The sequence below is a fragment of the Chelon labrosus genome (genome assembly GCF_963514085.1).
Source record: "Chelon labrosus genome assembly, chromosome: 12".
NCBI lineage: Eukaryota > Metazoa > Chordata > Actinopteri > Mugiliformes > Mugilidae > Chelon > Chelon labrosus.
This window is the reverse complement of record NC_140345.1, coordinates 26,405,628-26,428,060: the sequence shown is the minus strand read 5'-3', so window position 1 is coordinate 26,428,060 and position 22,433 is coordinate 26,405,628. Positions and strand designations below refer to the sequence as shown.

Below are 22,433 nucleotides of genomic sequence, written 5' to 3'. Positions count from 1 at the left end.
GATTGGTAGATGTACGCTGCCAGCAGCTACTTCAAATACCGCGTGAGATAATTCCACAGAGGAAAATAACTTTGATTGATGCCTCACAGACACAAAAGGAGCAAAACGAGATATTTGTTGCTGTGTAAATCTACAGCATAAAATTATCCTACTTCCAGACAACAGATCTGCATATAACTTCAAACTGCTACTGCAATGCAGCCATGATCTGCACTGGACTCTTTCATATACAGCTGTCAGGCAGCCTTTAAACGGGTTTGTGTTCACGAGAAAGGTCCATGGGAGCGGCCGTCTTTTGTGATAGTCACAACCTTGTAAGTGGACATTTGTGCTAAGGTTTGAATTCACGAGCTGTGACGTGTTTCCTGATATTATCGGACATGATGGAGGTGTATGGTGAGTTCATAAATCATAGCTGAGTTGCATAAAGTTTTAATATGTCTGGGGGAAATGTCGAAATCTCCAACATATCCTCATCTTTTTGTTCTTCGGTTCTTGCATTTCCTCCATTAAGTTATTAATGTAAATGTCTTAGTCACCACGTTTTTTTTTTAGTGGGCTTGGCTTAGCTGGAGGCAAAACGTTCCACAGGAATACGTTAGCTTACCCTGACTAGCGGTTTGTGTAGGCTTGTTCTTGACAATGGTGGAAGAATTTTTTTTTTATCTGAATATGTATGGTCACTAACTCTCCAAGACCATGAGTGTTACTTGAAAACATTAACATGAATCGACGAGACCAGATTGGAGGTAATAACACAATGGATGGACAATCTGACTGGATCGCCTCCAGCTAACCGCTGCGACGTAGTCGTGATGTAGGCCGTAAAAGTGTCTATAAGTTAGCTTGCCTTGTTGGGTTTGTATTGATATGCCAAACAAAGCACAGAAAAAAATGCTTTTTTGAAAGTGTTTATGCTGCTTTCACATGTTCTGTACCAAATATGAATCAGTAACCACAACAAGTAAATCCGCTTGGCAGTGGAAATTAGCACCCATAGTATTTTATTTAATTTTATTTAATTTTATGTTTTTTATCTACTGTGTGCACTGCCACAATACTGCAAATTTCCCCACTGTGGCATTAAAAAAAAGGATTATCGTATCGTATCATATCATATAGGCTATACGTACAAGTAAATATTTAAACTGACCAGAAAGAGTCAGACAGAGCCTCAGCTGCAGTTGCACTAAAAGCGAAAATGAATTTTAGATTCCATACATTAGAGGCTAGCTGTTCAAACTGAAAAAGGGTTTCATGAGAAAAATGTGAGGCTGTTCCAAATCCAAATGTCCTTTTTCTCTCTTTCTGTGCGTTTGTGTGGGTGGGTAGGGGTGCACCAGGCACCACCTGCCATTGTCCCAGCTCATTTCCCAACACAAAGTGGACCGTAATGAGCTCCGCATGATAGTAGACGGCATTACACTCTGTGTGCGTTCGCATTTGGACCGAAAAATACACACATCGGTAACATTAACTCATCCAACTGACTTCAAAAGGCCATCTGCAACCTTCAAAACCCTGCAACGCATCACAAACACACACACACACACACACCCGTGAACCAGCCCACCAGTCCCGGAGCTGTGGCGAGGCGCTGGGTGGAACAGTACACTGGGGAGAGGCAAACAGTCTGCTCCGGATGCCTGCGACATTCCTCAGCTCCATTGTCACATTGCTTCACTCCTCACACATCATTATCCCAGCAGCTGTTACTCTGCAGCGCAGCCAAACCAGCTCCCCAGAAAATAAACACACATCAGTACACATTAGCTACCTATAGCAGTACCAACTGACTCAGGGAAACGAAAAAATAAACTAGCACACACTTTTGCTGCAACCGTTTACTTCATACGAAAGAGGCTCTTGAGCTTGAGTTACGTTGATAGCGTGATTCCAGTGCAGGTGCCATAAACCAAAACCACGTCCCTGTAGCATCTTCTTCCACTTCGTTGCGTAGCGTCAAAGCAGCCAAAAAAAACAAACAAAGAAGAAGAAGAGGAACCAAAAGCACGTGACTAAACATGTCTGCCGTGTGGAAGAACAGTGATTTGTAAACTACGTAATATGGATGTTTGGCGAGGTGGTAGTAGTTGATCGTCATTCAATAAAACCAACTTGATTCGCCACCCAAAAGAAAAATGCAGAGTAAACTCAGGCAGAGGCTGCAAAGAAACAATGGTGTCAAACACGCACCGCTGAATTTAAAAGAAGAATAAAGTGTCCTGTTGACCAGAACATATATGGAGTAGAGAGCCAAGGTACGAGCTGCCCTCTCCACAGTACATTAACTTTGATCCGTTATAAGATAGATATCGGATCGGGAGGCAAAAGTACTTGATCAAGACAACCCAAATCATAGATGACCTACTTCCTCCAGCACTTCCTAGGTTACCCTAAGACCAGGCGCAATATCTAATCCCTCCTTTCTTCAGCATTTTTTTGGATATACTATGACCTTGATGACTGAGAACATTCACAGACATGCTTAGGATAAATATTGGTACATGCAAATCCATTAATAGGAGTTAAAAGTGTGGACCAACCAACCTAGCCTACCAACCAGATCGGCCGATCATCCGACCCATGAACAGTCAAGCACTGCCATCCCTTGCTCGTGTTGCAGGCCAGAAACATGTATTCGCTCCACAAACTGGAACAGGTTTTCAAACACACACACACACACACACACACACACACACACACACAGACCCAAGCTCATGGAGTAGATCTGTCAGGACGGTCATTTCATGTGTGAATGAACCTCAGATAAGGTTTCTGGGCACTGGCCGCTGCCTGTGCTGCGGCTTGGCTGTGGGCGCTGGCAGCATACGTCAGTTGTTCAGCGTTTCGGCGCACACGCAACAAGTCTTTCGCCAGGTTCACCCCAACTGTGGACACATTCACTGTCTCCTGAGGCTCTGAAGCATGTGGGCTATGAACAATGTTCATCTGCTGTGACATTCGTCTCTATAATTAGTGGCTTGTCATGAGAAAATTGTCTCAGGGCTTAAGTGATTTTTGTGCCTGACAACAAAGTGTGCTTGTTGCAAGGACAGGTCTCCATGAAGGCAGATAAAAAACAATAAAAATATATTATTATTTTTATTATGACTATATTTTTTATGCCCCGCGAGTCAAAACTGGCCTGCCAGAGGGTCCAATTTGGACTTGGGATGACTTTGCAAAGGGCGTAAATTAAAAAGTAGACTTTAACTGTAGTAAAAGTAACTGCTAATCCTAATTTGTCCATTAGGGGTCGCATTGTTTTAGTAAGAGTAGCGAACATAACACAAAACTGAGACCTGTTCCTAGGCGTTCACCTCGCCACTCGCCACCAGTCATCATCAAGACAGCCCAGCAGCGCTCCACCACCTCCAGACACTCAGGAAAGCAGCAGGTCTCCCCATCCTGCCACCTTCCACAGAGGTACCATGAAGAGGGAGCCGACCTACTGCCTCACCTCTTGGCTCGGCAGCGATACGGACTCTGATATCCACCAGCGCAACATGATTGTGAACACGGCCAGACAGCAGGATCGTCTGCACCCCTCTTCCTTTTCTCTCAGAGATCTATTCTATCTATCTAACGCTGCACTGGCAATCATCAGGGTCCCTCCCCACACAACCGACAACCCGTTTTCCCTCCTGACCATTGGTAAAAGCATTACAGAACCCTCTCCTTCCCACAAGCAGTCAGAAGGATTAATGGGCTGCGCCCACTTCCCCTGACCCCCCCAGTCCACACACACAAACATCTTGCTAGCCAGCTGTCAAACTGAATCAAACTCTTCATTAATCTTTCACAAAACACACTTTCCATTTGCAACTGCACTGATGGACTGAATTTATTTATTGCGCTTTTTATCTTTGTTTAGACCAGAGGTGTCGAAACTAGGGCCAGTAGTCCAACTGTGGCCTGTGGTCTGTTTTTAATTGGCCCACAGCAAATTCTAAACATATATTGGAACATGGCCCACACATGGAAGTTGCACTTGACTGTGTTGTACTATTTAGTTTTAACTGTAGGCGACGCTAGCGTCTTGAACGCTGCAGATTCTACACAAAACAAGATTTGGTCAGAACCAAAGAAACACAAGATAGTAAGTGAGACACGGTGGATAAATTAATTATTTCCATCCATTTGAAAGAGATGAAAGAGTAAAATACACAGTACGACAACACTATGAAAGCAAATGTCAGACCTACACGGGTGCAGAACGAGAGCAAAAAGTTAAGCTAATAGGCTAGCCCTGAGCATGGACAAAACTGTTTTTGTCCATGCTAACAAAATACAGGAAAGGGCCAACTCATTTCCCTACATGGGAAACCTTTCTCAGGTGGTTTCATAAAATAATGACCCACTAAAGTTGCAGGACTAATGTGCTGATGAAAAACAGGCAGGGATTCCACAACATTAGCATGTTTAGAAACAGTCTTGAATCTTTACCTGCTTAATTGCGACATCCTACAATCGGGTTTCGGACAAATTGTAAATGACACTCTAAGCCACGATACCACTTAATGGTAGGATTATATGGAATCTATTTCTTATATGGTAAACGGTCTGTGTGCATGCTCAGACCAAGAAGAAGTCATTATGTTCCACACAGCTCCTCTACACAAACAATACAAATCCCACCCACACACTGCTTTGAGCTGGCCTCAATTAGTCGTGTCCGCGATATGAAACATGTTGGCTCCTCAAAGCCTCATTCGTGTGGCGGTTGTTTGCGCAGCTCATTAAAAAGTGAGTAAACCCACGGTGGAGCGGAGGGAAGCATCTGGATCAACTCCACAACCAGCCGGGGGATGAGGAGCTGCGGCTACAGTGGCTGAAGAGAAATCATCGCTCCATGAATCTGCTTAGGCTGCTTCTTAAAGTGCTACTGCTAGATGCAGATGATATGGGAGAATACAACAATGAGCTATATTATAAGTAGATTATGGATGTCTTAATCAAGTGATCCGATAACGATCTTTTAATATTTAGTATCATCCCATCCGAGTCTCGATCTGATCTTAATCATTTAAAACCGAAGTGTTGTCAGCTGCACGTTTGCACAAACGCATTTTGGATTACCGCAAATCTGAAAAGTTTCAGTGTTTTTTTTAAAGCTGAGATGTTGTGCTTTACAGCCAATACAGTGCCATTGTGGTAATTTAACTTGCGCCTCTCCCGGAAGGACATTTTTTGACCTTTTTATAGTCAAAATAAACTAAAAAAAATAAAAGTTTACACAACTGTATCTTTAAATCTGCATCTCCTATAATCCAAGTACAGTTAACAGGCAAGTGTTATCTGCTGACATGTATGAGTTAAGAAGCATTCGTGTTCAGAAACAGGTTTTTATTTTTATTCCATTTGTGGTAACTTTCCAGACAGTCTTTGTTGTAAGATGTAATGTAAGTTATGCATGAAGTTATAATAAAAAAATGATATATATATTGTATATAGAGATAATGTGCAAAAAATATCTAAATAAAACTGGTCCCTGGTACCTTAAAGAGAAATGGTGCAGTATTGCCAGTATTATTATGTGTATAATAGCCCCAGTCCTATAGTCCGATATTTTCAGACAAGATCTAGCCATGAATGGAGTTACGTTAAGAATTATTGTTGGCCAATCCTAGATTATTGTTTATGAGGCACTAAAGGAGACAAGTTTTATTCATCCCTGATATTTACCAGCTCAACTCTGACCCACATCTTAAAACATCTTCTGTCATCACCTCCATCCTTTATCTACTTCTCTCCCCGGCCTCAACCCCACTGAGCGCTCCGCCACCTCCTATTGTACCTCGCAGCTCCTCCTTTGTTGACACTACCTCCTTTCTCGTTTATCCCGACCAGAGCCATGGGCCTCAGCTGTCGGCCGTTAGTATTCCTGCTGCCAAGGCCAGGGACCATGGGGAGCCCTGGCGGCCACACAGAGTCACACGGATACGCACAAACACAGACTTGAACCGCCTGCACCTTCCTCATCTGGCATCCCCCGGGCGAAGGCTGATTCTATTTTTTATTTTATTTTTTTGAGCATGTTTGTTGATGAGATCCAGCCCCAGCAACAGACTAATAGGCCAGGGAGTTTCATTTTTGCTCATTTGGTATTTTGTTCATTATTCCTTTCCCCCCCCACAGTAATGTTTCTGCACTAATACGAGGTTTGCATTATTGATGAAGCCGCCACCCTTCTTCTCCACCCATCTGTCGGGGAAGAGAGATGGAGAGGATGGAAGGGCAGAGGAGAGGGGGTTTGGAGGTGTTAGGAAACAAGGGTGGACAGAATGGGGTTGCTGGACTAAAGACACTGGACGAAGCATATACAGTACTTGACTGTCAGTTTGTGTGTCCCCCCCCCCAAGGTGCCAGACAGGCCATGAAGGCAGTGTTTATCGAGCATGGGTCCAAACCATATGGTGCCACTTCAGGAACACCCACACTCACCAAGCCTCGAGTGAAATGAATCAATGAATCGACTGTTGTCAATAACATTCATGGGGATCTTAAACTCTTTAATTTAAATATGTCTTGCATAAAAATGTGTTTTTTGGCACTAAATGAAAGGTCGGGAAGAGAACTGGTCAACTGGTCAACTACTTGTCAAGACATCATAGGCTTGGCCAAATCCTTGGACAGATGGATGGATCAACGGAGCAGCTAAAGCCACCTCAGTGTTGGGGCCAAATCAGACAGCCTACATGTTGGATCCAACATAATCTGTCTAGCTTGCTGTCTTTCACAATTAGCCAAAAAAAACAAAGGTGACAAGACTCCCTTTACGGTTCCACCCAATGGCACCAAAAACATTCTTCTTTAGCTTTACACAGTGGCGCGTGGGACAGTGATATTTGCTATTTAAGTTCTTTCTGTAAATGAAATACATTCGTTACAGCTTTTTCTTAAAAATAGTCCGGGAGGTTATCCATAATGTATGAGATCCTTACATTCTGGTTAACCCATCTGGCTGACTCTTAGCTCAGTGTCAGACCAATGGCTGCCCATTTGGCATACAATTGGAACTGGTATTATAAATCACAAGATTTATTTCTGCATCATCACACCTCGGCCAGCATATGAGAACTCATGCATTAGTTCCCTGAGCATCACTTCAAGGGTTCCAGTGCATGCTTACACCGATCAGGCATAACATTATGACCTAATATTGTGTAGGTCTCCCTTGGGCATCCAAAACAGTTGTAACGCATCAGAGAATGTGGTATCTGGCAAAAGGATGTTGATAGTGGAGGGCCTTTGAGGGGAGGGGCCTCTGTGGATCATCCCACAGATACTTGATCAGTTTGGGATCTAATGAATTTGGAGGCCAGGTCAACACCTTGTCCTGTTCTTCATGTTTTTGTTTTTTTTTAGTTGTTCCTAAAGCGTTTTTGTGTGTGTGCTTGTGTCAGGCTGCATCCTGCTGGGGATGGCTGCTGCCATCAAGGAGTGTCATTGCTATGGGGTGGGGGTGCCTGGTCTGGTCTAGGTGGGTGCTACATGTCTAAGTAACATCCACACCAATGAATGCCAGGTCCAAAAGTTTCCCAGCAGAACATTGGATTGTCACAAGATGGTAGATGTTATTCACTTCTCTTGTCAGTGGTCATAATGTTGTGGCTGATCGGTGTCTAGCTGACACATTGACCAAAAAAAAAAAAAAAAAAGACCATCTGTGACCAGACTACTTACCAAAGTCAGCAAGTTTGAGCTCTCCAGTGTCGCTGATGAGCAGGTTTTGCGGTTTCAGGTCGCGGTGAAGAATGTACCTCTGGTGGATGTAGGACAGGCCTCTCAGCAGCTGGAACAGGAAGAGCTGAAAAATAACAGAGCAACAGAAAGTGAACAAAAGGAGGTGAAGCTGCCATGTGTCTACGTACGAACATGGTGAAAACACGTTTTTTTTTTTTTTTTTTTTCATCATACTGTAGTAACTATCCTCCCATTCGTCTCTGCCTGAATCTCCATCTCTTTGCCGTGGCACATTAAACTGAGCGAGTCTCGAGTGCAGAGAGGTGTGGAAATACCTATTCATCATTAAGGTGGTGCCCATCCCCACTCCCAGTCTATATGACGCCAGGCATGAAGTCCACATGTTAGATTGAAAAAAAAAAAAGAACAAATGCTAAATGAAATTCCACCTCTGTCTCAAAGGCACACACCCAAAAATCAATGAAGCCATCTTTACTTCCTCTACAATTACTAAGAACTGACTGGTCAGAGTGAAAATGTGTTTGTTGCTTGGTCTGGAGTAGTTACATTACGGGAGTGCTTTAGTCAGAAAAGAAAAGTGGAAATGTGCGGAGATGTGACAGGCGCTGCTGAAATCACAGCAAACATATGGAGCTGGGCGGGGCTGCTGCTGCCTCCTTTTCATTTGCTGTGAAGGGTGGTGAACGGACTGCAGCAGAGGCCGACGGGAGGGTGCCAGGGACATGTTCCAAAAGAAAATCTTTGACTAAGAAGGGGCATCTCATCAAATAGTGTGAGTTCTTAGGTCCAGTCTGCACACCCAAACACAGGAAACCTGCTGTTCTGTTGCATTGAACATTGGATTTTTGGCGAATTGACTTTAATGCAAATGAACAATTGATTCTAGTATCACATCTCAGCGGTTCCTTATGCTACAGTTACTGCAGTGCCTTGCCAGACTCACATTGTTTGTTCCTGCCATCGGAAAAACTGAGATATCTTCTTCAGGCTTACTATTCGCACCTGAAAGATAAATGTACTACAGGACTATTTCTGACAAGGTATAGCTATCTAACTTGAAGATGCAATAAATAATGCTTTTATTTCCACAATGGATCAAATGAACTATGTCACCCAGACGTTTTAGCTCATCGTTGTGTTTTTTTCAGCATACAACTACATCAACTTATCAGTGTAATGTAAAAAGCTCATGTAACTTGGCTCAACTGTCCATTTGAACAGTAAAGATTTGTGGACTCATGCAACTTTGAGAAATGGGGAATTTTGTGTGTTGCCTCCAAACGGAATCTCAAAAGTTTGTGGTTGGGATATGGAAAGTTGTGCACACAATATGTTTCTCAGTCATGTGCTACTGAAAAAGTTGTACTACTGGCGTGACTTCACCTCCAAAGCAAGGTGCAAAGAAGAGGAAAAGAAAGTGTCGGAAGGTCAAGACTCCAACTTTATTAGCCCGTTTCGGAAGTATTAATATCAGTCATGAGTCATAAACAAACACTGCTATGCAACCCTTTGTATCTACAAGCTGCAAAAGCTAACAATTTAACAAGCTAATGAGCGCAATACATAATGTAGCAAATGTGAAGGCATAATGAAAGGATGGAGCCATTGGACCGAAAATGACACAAATATGAGTATTGCACTTGAACAAAAGAAAAACAAATTACTTAGGTTGAGGTAATACAATGATGACAACTGTGTCCTTTGGTTGTGGAGGGAAGCTCAGCAGCAGTGCTAAGAAATGCTGAGGTTGAAGAGTCTAGATTGCTGACGGGACAAAGGACCTCCTGAAGAGCTCCTTCTTTCACTGTAGGTGCATCAGTCTCTGAAGGCTGAAGGAGCTACAGTACCTAAGGTCCCAACAACTGGGGTTAACTAAGGTCAACTGTGCAGATGCTGTGTTGCCAGTGCTGCAACAGAAACTTCAATAACCTCAATGAGCTCTGGCAGCGTAACCCTGTTTGGGTTTTCTTGTGTTTCCCGTTTTAATTTGTAAGCTTCTTCTTTGGCGTTTCTTGTCCTGCCTTTCCCTTTGTTCTTTGTAAAGTCTGTGCTCTTACCCCTGTGGATGTTCCTCTGTGCTGTTACCACTGTGGATGTTCCCTAGTGTTCCCGTTAAGTTCCCCTTCTTCCTTGTTCATTTTTCATTTTGGTCCTGACTTTGAATTAAACATCTTTTATTTCCTGCTCCTGCCTCCCCTTGTGTCCTGCGCCGTTGTCCTAAACTAAGCTGAGACACAAGTTCAACTTAAAAAATGTCCTTCTCCCACAGAAAGAATAGCCGACGGCTGATAAAACCCCACATGTACCAAGATTATCAAAGTCATCCTTGACACCATGAAACACCGGACTCTTTCTCTTTATTTTGAAACAATATTCAGTGCATGTCTTGCTCTTGCCTGCTATATAAAAGTAGTGTTTACCCTGTAAAAGCTGCAGACCAAAACTAATTTTCAAAACAGAAGAAAAAAAAATGCATGAATGCACTTTTGCTTACATTTCATATGAATGAAGGTTTAATTGCATTTAAAGTTACATTTAAATTTAATTAACTGTGGCCTCTAAGCCAGTTACTTCACTGCCGAGATAATGCTCAGCTCCTCCACCTGTCTACAGGGCTCATAAACCCAGAATGCCTTCACAAAACAGTTTTAAACACATGCTTGCTGCATTAAGTCAGTATGAGCTTTTTAACATTAATAAACAAAATCCTAAATTTTGCCCAAAGTCTACATTAAAGTTGTCTTGTTTTGCTTCTGAGATCTGGCAGTACATTGCCCCCCTCCCCCCTTCCCCTGCAGACGTGTCAATCAACAAATAATGAGGTGAGCACGATCAGCCTCTCAATTTTATTCCAATTCCAGCGTACCCCCCCCTCTCTCATTTCTCTACTCTCCATGATACTATAGTCTCAGCCAATTAAGCTGACTGAAGCACCGCGGAGTCCAATCAGGGACGGGGTCCTGTCTGGCATCTGGGGGTCATCGGGGTCAACGGCTCGCTATTCCTTCCAGTTGGCGGGTGAGAGATGAAGCGCGACGCAGAAATTTGCATGGGAAACGTGTGTTTACTCATGTATATCAAACACACTTCTGAAAGAGCCTTTCGGCCCTGTTAGCGAAACAGCGCGGTAATAAAAAGAAAGAAAAATCGCCCTTTTATTCTCTTCAGTCAGCGATTCAATTTGAACATCAAACCCTTAAAAGGAGTTCTTTTTTTCTTCTCCTTTTCAACTGAAAACGGCACGGTTCCATTTGCATTCTAATATTGGAGGGAGAGTGCACCAAGGGCAGTCGGAGGAGGTTGCTCACACAGCGACCGCTTTGACGGCAAAAATGAAACTGTGCGCTTCTATCAATTTTCGAGTTAAATTGCAGAGAACCTGTTCATAATTGGCCAAATAAAAAGAAAGTTCAAGATGGTTTCAAGCCAAACGGACTCATTGGTGGACATTTTTGCCTTGTTGACACATCAGACATCTGCTTGTGCACCCAGCTATAATAAGTGAGTGTGAAGTGTCCATCTGGGTAAATGCATTGAGGAAGGAGGACTACCAGAAAAACACCAAAAAAAGACTGTAGTCTCTTGCGGACAGTGTGTAAATCGGTCTAGTTCTTCCATTGAAGAGACAAACCCTCCAGTTTATGTGTGCTAGCGCTGAGAGTCTCTGTTTAATCATGCATTATTAGTTCCTAATGGCAGGAGGAATAAGCTGCGTGAGCGTAGTCAGATCACACATTAACATAATCTATCACCTGGGGAGTGATCCTGCTGCACGAACAACAATCCATCAACAGTACAATAAACACACTGTCATTTTATCTAATGATGAAATACTTATTGGCCTCACACCCAAGGCTAGCAGAACTCGCTAGCAAGATAAGTATTATATAAAAAAAAACAGTGTTCGGATGGTATTGCCTCTTCATTATCCATCAAAATGTGGTTGAATCTGGCGTGAAGCAATCCGTGAGGCAATGTATCAAAGTGACAGACTGGGGTTATCGCTTCATAGATTCACTAGGACCATAGCAGAGAAAAGCAGATGAAGACTCAAGAGGGAAAAGAAAGACGCTGCGTCTTAATGTCATGTTCTTATGGAACAGGCTGAGCTAACAAGCATCAAGATCTGCTCGATAGGCCTGAAGACTGACTGATTTGGGACAAAACATAACAAGTCTGAGCCCCGCAAGCGGCGATACAAAAAGTACTGACAGACAGAGCAGCATACAATTATTAAAATAAGCCTCCACTGCAGGGACACGCTAAACTTAATGACACTCTGCAAATTATTAGACAACAGGAGTTTCGCTTGGTACAAAATGGATGCTGATTAAAAGTCAGGTAATTCAGCCCCGCTCTTGGACTAAATGTGCATTTGAGGGAACAACAATCAGTTGCTGAGATATTTTGCTTGTGATCAAAGCCTTGTGCAGTCCCTGTAAGCTTTAACATAAATATTGCTTTTTTTTTATGATATGCGTCCTCTTGTTAAAACTGCTTATTTGAAGTAGTAAAGTAGTTTGGGTTAAAACAAGACGGAGAGTCTGCAGATATGACAGCAGTTCTGGACATTGTGTCAAGCAAGACAGTGGTGGCTGTGGTCCTAGGAGTGTGCGACAAAACTGCCCACTCTGATTATGTCCAGGGTGACAATTAGGGATATCAGAAAAGATCGATTTATTTTAGATTTAGATCTGTTTTAGGTCTGCCATGAAGTAAAACTACGTCCTTAGAGCATCAAAACATCTTCTTCCTTTTCTGTTTTAGTGGTGGTTGGCTAGCGTCAAAGCTGAAGAAGAACTGGGTGACTAAACATGTCTGCTGTGTGGAAGAATTTTACTCTCTAATCAGTTAGAGACCAGTTAGTAAATTGCTCAATGTGAATGTTTGGTGAGGTGGTAGTAGATGATCGTCAGTCTATATTACCAACTTGATTCAACACACACACACACAAAAAAAAAGTTTTCTGCACTAGTTTTCTGCAATGACCATGGTACAGCAGTGCAGTCGACAAAGTGACTAGTTGACTAGTCCGTTCAACCCTTGCCATACACTCACCCATACCCTAACCACATTGCACTTCTTCTACCTTCACCAGGAAATCTCAGAAATAACCATCATAGCCCCAAGAAGTCCTTGTCGGGTATTTACAGGTCATTTGAGGCATTTGGAAGGAAAACCATGTCTGTATATTTTTGCTGTTGAGATCAGTTCTTAAAAATCTACTGTCAGACACAAACGCACCAACCTGGTGAAGTGTAAATGCTCTATGTTGGCGCACAAACCATTTCAATGAAACACTCAGACCATCCCAGCATGGATGTTGTCAAAATTTACATGAACACCAGCAATCAAAATGTGACTCCGAACACCAACATTCGGTTTCGCTGACAAATCCCCAACGCATCGTTTTGCTGATATGAGCAAAAGTGGTGAAATCAGCGAGGGGGAGATAAAATGTAGAAGTGTTAAATGGAGTGAAAAGATGCTACCATCTGCTAGCAGGCACTGAAAGAGCCTTTATCTTTTCCACTAAGCATGAGGATGGTGTTGTCCTTAATGGGGCGAGTCGACCGCCAGCATTAACCTGCTCTGTGGCATTGGCCACAAAGGGGTCCAGATAGGCACAGAATATTCTTTGGCTTGTGTTTTAATGAGCAGCTGTGTCACAGTCCAGGGCCCCTCTGTGTAAATATGGATTTACTGAAGCACCATTGCACAAACCACAGAATGACACTGACAGAATCCTTCTTCAATGTCACTTGTCAGCTTCAGCAGACCCTTAGTTTTGAAGTCTAAAGTTGTTTGCGACTTGTAGGAATCTCTGCATGCTTAAGCGACAAAATCTATATGCAGTGAAATTAGTCTTATAAAAAAAATGTGCATAAAATAATATGCTATGTCTAAATTTGTGCAATTACTATGTTCAAATTGGTCGGTAGTTACGCGTGAATTAAAATATGCATTTGTGAATCTCATGTTCCACTTGTATATCATGGAACACACATTTGTGACCATTTTGAGAGTAATTCCAGTTCCACTAAATCTATATTAGTCAGCAGCAAGGTGACTAAAATAGTGCAGGGGCTAGCAACCAGAAACCACAACAGCTGACTGTGGAAATAGGTCTTTATAATTTAAAAGTTATTATGATTTAATTTTAAGGCAGCATTTGCAAACCTTTTTGAATTTGTTATGCTTTGATTTAAGCTACTCCCTTTCACCTTACAATTACATATGTCCAATAAATATACGGATCAAAATACAAATATTTATTGATATATTGATTTCCTATATTTAGCCAAAAAATGTAATTAGTATTTTCGTGGATGTATACTTGTAGTCTATGCTAATTTCAGAAATGAAAACAAGGGTAAACAATATATAAAATAACAAAAACAATCAGAACATGACCAGATGGCAAAATGTCACTAAATACAAAGTTTTTCCTCAACAGCCTTAAACATCTCGTTCATAAATAGCCATTAAATAGAAGCACTTTCCATTCATTATGTGTCTGTCAGCGATGCTATTTCAAGAATTTAAATTCTATTTCTCAGTTCTCGGAAGAAAATGAATCATGAACTGAACGATGAACGGTAACATTGTTCTAATGCTAATGCAACTTTGAGTAGGACAGACAGAGACAAGAGAGAGATAATGTTTCAGTTTAAACAGTTTGGAAATAATATTAAAAAAATATTAGTGGAACTACTGAGGAAAGTCCACCTGTTGTATCACTGCAGAGGAGAGTGACATGTGTGCGTGAACAAGTACAATGGGAAGCAATGAAAATTACACATGTAACCATGGTAACCACACACCACGATGGCGATAAGTGAGGCTTAAGACATAAAAACAAATGTCTGAAATTTAGAGCCGTTGTTCATTTGAGAGTTCAAATGAGAGTTGACTAACGACCTGTTAAATAAAAATAAAATAAATAAATGAGACAAAAACTCAGCTAAAGACGTTTTAATCAGGTGGCAAAACGAACAACGGCTCTAAACTGCAATTAATGCAGCTGCAGCTAATTTGGCAATCATGAGGAAAAATCTTTGAAACACAGCTCAGACCGAGACATCTCTTTGACAAAATCTTATAGTGGAGTGGAGCAGGTAAGAACTCGTAGAATAAAATGTTACATCATTGCTGTGATTGCCTGCCCTTTATATTGACGTGGCCCCGATGACTAAAGTGCAATCAGGCACTTCCCTTGTAATGCAATTGTAAAAGCAAATACGAGCTGATATTTGGCTCGAAGACATGGATCGTGGGTGTCGACTTCCAACTGATCTATGTAGATGTCACAGAGTCACGGCCCTTCAGCTGACTGGGTATAATCTAATAAGAGGAGCACTTCAGCAGCAGCCTGGATGAGGTCATACTCACTTGTGTTCAATTACGCCAGAGCTGCAGTCGAGTACATGGGCCGAGAAGAGTTAATGTTGCCGTGGAACAAGACGGTTTCCGTAGGATTTTACTCTAAATCATCCAGATCAGACTTAAGTGTACTTTAAATATGAAACTGCAGGGTTAGGGTAACCATCTCAACTAAGTGCGAAACACTTTACCTTATCCTAACCATAACCTAATTGTAAGCTTTACCCTAAAACCACGTCTTAACCCTCAAGGTGCTTTTAGAGTACTGCACAACCTAGACATTTCTACTTCTATCAGTCTGGCTCGCTCTGTAAAAACACCCCCCAAACAGTAGTTGGCGCTGTGTCTTTTTTGCCAGTCGGGTTAATTTTTGTTCCTACATCCTGCTTCACTTTCAACAATGGCGACTGAAACTTTTGCCGAAATTTCACCAAAGACTAATCAAACAAATGTTTGTATCTCCGAAACCTCCTCGGTTAACTTTTCCTCAAACACGCTACTACCAAGCGGACCAATCACAGCTCTTGCGTTTTGCTTTGCATTTCTGGGGAGGTGCACATCAGTTACTGGGTAGGGGTCTGCGTTGCCGCCGTAGCTTTTGCGTCAACTTAACACAGAAGTCTAAACCGCCTATTAAACATCCTTATAAAGGAGTGAACCGGCCAAAATGTCCTCACTTTGCACAAATGTCCTCACTCCGATGGTGTAAAACCCTCAGAGGGTCCTCAGAAAGATAGCTGTACAAGAACACACCCACTCACAGCTCGCTGGTTCTTGACCACTAATTACATTAGCAGTGAGCGTCTAAGTGCATGTCTCTAAATGTTAATTTGATCCAGGACCAGTGGAGGCACTAATAGCTTTTATGTTGCTGATTAGTAAATAGGAGGATATCTGAGTGACTGCACTTCCTCACAGTCATTCATAAAACATCCAAATAACAGGCTTAATGAGACACGAGTCATAAATTCAGTCATGACCTCAACAGGTGTGAGATGCAAGTAGTATAAAAACAAAAGGGAATTTTAAATATTTATGTTTTTTTATGTATTTTAATAGTAAAGGGTATACTTGACTAAAAACATGAGAGGTTTGTCAGATAAGAGAATGGTCAGGTCCCATAGTTTCCTAAAGAGGAACTGATACGTGCCGTTCTCTTACCTTAACCTGCAAGACATACTGTAATACTGATGTGAATAAAATGTTATTAAAACCAGCTGAAGATTTTTTGCAAATAGTTCTAATCCTTTAACTTTAAGTCCATGAGTTTCAAACATGTCTCTCAGTTTTAGCCTTGTATTCAGAATCTTTCAGCTCATTAATATCCTTTGGTTAATATGCTGCTGCTACCACTGCGTCCTTTAAAGCCCACCAGAGACTTTCTGTGGCATTCAGATCTGTGGACCGAGGGGGCTTTTCAAGGACCCAGTCTTATCAGTCAGTCTCCTCAGTCCCGCTCAGTGAGTCGGTTGCAATTGGGTTGCAGCAGAAACAGGACATATTACGCTAAAACGATGGAAACTCCCTAATGATAACTGAGACATGATTCATGTGATTAAATCCACCCTTTCTGTATTTTTTTTTCCATCAATGACATTTTGGTTTTATTTTTGTGTATTTTTATGTGGTCTAAGCATTTTTAAGCCTACAGCTGCTGCCATCTTTGGTTACAGTTACCACGGTTACAGGTGAAACAGACAGACTCTTCTCTGTAAATCCGACCAGTGTTATAATTTCCAAACTCTTGACTTTGTTTGACCAGAACAGCAATTTCTCCATCTCTGTCCAGCTTACCAACCACTTGAATTAGCATTAGCACAGCTACCTGATCTTTTTGAAGCTCACTTCAGTAAAATCCACTGAAATCCTGGCGGCTGTGTAAGGTGAGGGATTCTCAACGAAGTACATGGAAACATTGTCAGTGTGCTCTGGCAGGGAACTCGACGGAAATACAGTGGCGGGTGCTGTATATGGACTCCAAAATGTGCAATTTACGTTTACACCAATCAGCCACAACATTAAAACCACTGACAGGAGAAGACCATACAATGTTCTGCTGGGAAACGTTTGGACCTGGCATTCATTGGTATGGATGTTACTTAGACATGTAGCACCCACCTAGACCAGACCAGGAACCCCCATCCCATAGTAATGACACTCCTTGATGGCAGCAGCCATCCCCAGCAGGATGCAGCCTGACACAGGCACACAGTCAAAAACGCTTTAGGAACAACTAAAACATGAAGAACAGCACAAGGTGTTGACCTGGCCTCCAAAGTCAAAGCTGAGGTAGCTGTGCTAATGCTAATCCAAATGCTCCAAATTCACTAGATCCCAAACTGATCAAGTATCTGTGGGATGATCCACAGAGGCCCCTCCCCTCAAAGCCCCCCCAATAACAACATTCTGTTGCCAGACACCACAGGACACCCTCAGAAGACCCAAGTCCATTCTCTGATGAGTCACCACAAGGGAGACCTACACAATATTAGGAAGGTGGTCATAATGTTATGCCTGACTGGTGTACATTCAATGTAGTATGTGATAGTTGAGGTTCAGGAATAAATGTCATAATCAGTTAAATAATAATCTATATTTAAATCCAGCCGAGGAATCTAAATGCTCAAACTCAACCAGAGGAAAATATAAAGGATGATTTCTATTTTGACGACTGACCCGACATAAAGTGAGTCTCTCTTATGGCAGACCGTTCTTCTCCTCTGAAGCATTATAGACACTCAGTGATGTTTGTTGGAGAACACTGCCAACACAAATGAACTGGCGGAGAAGAGGCGATGATGGAGTGAATGAGGCCGCGTGGTGGCGGCGGTGTCGGTGCGAGTGTTAACGATGTTCCGTCATGCAGCGAGGTGACAGTTCAGGTTGCATCTGTTATGTAACAGCTCGTACCTTTTACCATCAAGGATTTACATAAATAATGTGTTTCTCCTGCTGACAGCAGCCGTGTCGAGCTCCACGTGAATAATTTGAGATTATTCTGAGAGCAGGGCGAGGCGTTGCTTGGCTCCCGCTGACTTTGTTACTTATTGGTGAGGCTCCTCGGCTATTTCAAATCTGTTCGTGTGGCTTTGTGTGTGCTCACTCGTGTAATGGAGGCAGCTCGGAACTGCTCAGTATGAATACAGTGACTGTAATTACTCAACGGCAGTTTCATTTATTTGGTTTTGAGTACAGTGTTGGGTCAGGGCGACCTAAAATATTGGTTCTCTCAGCCATTTTCTCTTACATGACCCTTCACGAGAGGCAATCTGCATCACTCGAACCACAAAAATATGCCTTAATGGAACCCAGCCCAAGGTACCATATGTCACTTTAAACATGAACCTGACTGCTGAAGGGTACAGCATTGTATAAAATTGAGGATTTACTATACAGGATTCATAGTTTTGGAGGCAAAACATTAGTCCAAAAATGGCGGCTCACACTGGACTCCCTGTGGAGATGCAACAAAAGCCGGTTCTTTTCCCTTCGGTCTCAAGTCAAGAACATTTAGATCACATCTCAACTGAAAAAAACCCCAATACTACAAATTACACACGATTATAACCACCTTTCTAATATCGTGTAGGTCTACCCTGTGCCTCCAGAACAGTTGTGACTCATCAGAAAATGGACAAAGGCCTTCTGAGGGTGTCCTGTGGTGTCTGGTAACAGGATGTTGTTTGTGGTACTCATGAGTAACGAGCCCTACTTTTACTTGTTACACACCACTTTGCAGTTACGGTACACTATAAACTGTTAAAAGCATCAAGCTTCAATTGAATGCTACATATTTTATTAGTTCGACCACATTCTATTAAAAGAGATATTGACATGGCACTGGTGCAACATCCATCAGGTATTTCTAACTGTATGATATCTATCTATAGCTAGGACACCATAGATAGTGAGCCATTATAAAGGTAGAAGCTCCCACGAAGCTGAACATTGTTGCATCGATGCTGCACTGGCATGAAAATACGTGCGTAAACTTGACGCAGTGTGTAATCTGAGGTGACTAGATGTTATGTTGTGTTGCCAAGTACATTCATAATAGAAGTTGCTTTGAATACTCTGCCTCTGCTAGAGTAAGATCTAGGCTGCCGACGTCTTCGTGCCGTTCGAGCAGCAGTCTGTGACATTCCTGTAATCTTAAACGAAGGTGACAGTGGCTGTTGACCTGACTCGTTAAACTATACGTGCTGGGAAACCGGCATCCTATAGGTCGTTTACTGCGGGGTCAGCATCTCCACGCTCTCTCCCGTCAAATTTTTCATTACCCAAATGCTAAATGCTGTTTTGTCCCAGCTTGAAATGTCAGACGCCAGACACATACGGTTTGTTTCCCCAAAGAGCGAACACAAAAACTGGATACTCCAAAAACTTGATCTGCACCGGGATATTCATGTCGGCGTAAACACACTCGGTGTCTGTTTTAGCTGTAACCCCCTCATAACTAAAGTTCCCGACCTGCATCTGCATAATTTTATGCACTGCTCTCCAGTGCGTGAATAACAGGTGTTACAGTTGTTCCTAGGAACGTGCTCAGTATTGATAAGCTGTGAGAGGTTCTATCTAACAGCAATTCTGTCCTAGCCACAGAGTTACAGAGTAGCATCAATTCTTATCAGAAAGTGAGTCTGGTAACATGCAAACTAGATTTCCTTGTGGGGTGTGTTTCAGCTGATACAGGGAAGGAAATATCACCACATAAAGGATTTAATTGGCAGATCTTTGCTGGAGTATCATCAGTTCCCAACTGAGTGACACAAAACCAACTTTCCGCCGCAAAACATTTGTAGGCGGAGGGAAGTTGGACTTCACGGTCAGTTCAATCCAAGCATTTTTAAATGGATCGTACTGGATTGGTATCGGGCTTCAGCCAAGTCCGATCTTTGGTAGTTACATTTGCTGGACACGACATCAATGAGAAAAAAATTCCAGAGAGGGTTAGGGAATTTCCCATTGGATTTATGTTTCATTGGCAACTACCACTCAAAAATTGCGGTGAACAAATATCTCTTTTTAATGTAGAAAACATCTTGCTTGCTTGTAAGACAACATCCTTGTTGCATAGACTTTGTTGTGACCAGCAGATAATTATGCATACATTACCTTCACGTTATCTGGATGCAGCCCCCCGGGGTGTTTGTCCATGTACTGACAGAGGTCTGTGTGCTGGAAAACAAAAACGACACAGTGTTAAATGTAAGCCCCAACATTTTGGTGTTATGTGCATTTAACGTGAATATAATTAGCTGAAACAAGGAGCTTCCCCATGCAAAAATCAACCGCTGTGACTGGTCGACCCTACAATGGGGCGGAGACTACAGCAGCGTTTACCCTGAGCTGAGCTGATGTCTTCCATCAGCAAACCTGAGTCAGTGGCTCAGAAATCACACCGATATTTACAGTCTCCTACACCGGCGGCGCCACGTCCGCTGAATAATTCACACGGACGCCTCAACATGGACACGGCCCGTCCATCTTACTCAAAACCTTGCTCTCTCTCCATCTCTGTTTCCATCTCCTCTCTTCTATAATGCGTGTTATTGTTTCCCCATTCAGTTGTCTGTCTCCTCTCCCTGTGTACTTCCCCATCTCCCTGTCAGTTATCGTTAGCTTTGAGAGGAGAACAATGAACGGAATATATTTTTTTTCTCTGGCTCTGTGTTCCTGATTCCGACATTGAACGCAGAAGACACATTAAAATAAAGAAGTGCATTAGCATTTTAATCAAATGAAACCCCACTGACCCCGCGAGGTTGAATTAATATATGGAAAAGCAAATAATACCCTGTAGCGTCACGATTGAAAGATTTACTGTGCTAAGAGATATATATCTCTAATGAGAGAGGATTCTGTGAGGAAGGGTTGACTCATCTCCCCGTTTAAACTCTAAATCCAACCACACCTTTTATCTCGTTCCACATTTAGGTGCGATCCGCTGAGCTCTGATCACAGCAGAACCTTTGACATGTGTCTCATCTACCAACAGGGGGCATTGTGCTGTCTTTCAGGCTCATTAAATGCCCGTGAGGTGGAAAGCTGAGTAAGCTGAGGGTAGAAATCTGGCCTGGCCTGCATGCACTTCAAGATCAAAGATTGACCTGAATATAAATGCGACTATCAGAGACCGCTGTCAGCTGGTGCATGGAAAGGAAGGAGTGGATCTGGACTGGTTGCAACCTTGTAGATTCCGTGTTGTCCACTACACCTTTTTTTTCTATGCAGAAGCAGAATATTTGCTATTATTAACTAGTAAAAATGTCCTAAATAGGTTATTCCCACCACTGGACTGGGCGATAATTCACTCTTATTGTTTGGACTTTCAGTATTTTGGGCAGATATTCACAAATTTGTTTCACTCGTGCCTCTTTTAACACCAGACAACAGTTCAAAATGTAGGCATCGACTGTAAATGTTTCAGAGAATATAAAGTTTAATTTCAGGGCTTCTGCTCACCACCAAGTTGGCAGTTACAGGAGGTGTGGATGTAACACTAGCTGCATTGTGCTCTTCAACTTGTGGTTCTCACTTCGTCAAAGCTGGAGATCGCATTGCGGAAAGCGTGTGACAGAGCGTGGTGGTGGTGCTTTGTGCCGACACACACTGAACTTTTAAATCGGGGGTGTCAAACTCATTTTAGTTCAGGGGACACATACAGCCCAATTTGAGGGCCAGGCCAGCAACTTAATAGAATAGTAACCTATAAATACAACAACTTCAAATACAAAACATTTTATGAACAACCTGAAATTTCTTAAGAACATTTTTTCGCAATTTCGGCACATTGCCGTCTGTTCTGGGTCTCAGTGTTTTGTTATATCCAGAACTCTGACAACAACGGTGCGACCCCTAGTGGACAAACTACAAACAGGTGACAATTTTATCGAAAATTGGCAGTTAAAGGGAAATTACCGTTTTTTACAACCTCTGGTAACTCCGCACTCAACGGGGAATAGCACTAGCGTATCATAACAAAATATTGGTGAAATGAACGAGTTTCGCGGCAGATAATGCGTTATTTAGAGGCTGTGTTTCGGTGCCCCAGTCACTCCCACTATATGGATATAGGCGGCGCTCCACTGGAGCTAAATATCTTGCGAACGACTCCAGATGACACCAAAGTTCTATGGGTGAGTAAACAATCGTATTTTATGCCAGAAATAAGGTCCAGGTTGTAAAAAACGGTAATTCCCCTTTAAGGTCTCCCATGTAATTTTTGCACTTTGCAAATTCATCCCGCAGGCCTGAATGGACCCATTGGCGGGCCGGTTTTGGCCCATGGGCCGTATGTTTGACATCCCTGGTTTAGATCTACAGTAATTGGGTTTTTT

General features: G+C 42.4%; 1 protein-coding gene across 1 annotated transcript in view; it reads right to left on the bottom strand.

Moving 5' to 3' along the window:
• The window catches only part of cdk14 (cyclin dependent kinase 14), a 214,210-nt gene that overhangs the window by 101,908 nt on the left and 89,869 nt on the right, over window positions 1–22,433 (bottom strand). The window contains exons 7-8 of the mRNA XM_084557761.1: window positions 20,209–20,271; window positions 7,690–7,813 (exon numbers count right to left, since the gene is read on the bottom strand). Of these exons, the coding sequence (XP_084413887.1) occupies window positions 7,690–7,813; window positions 20,209–20,271 (187 nt within the window). The remainder of the gene's footprint in view (window positions 1–7,689; window positions 7,814–20,208; window positions 20,272–22,433) is intronic.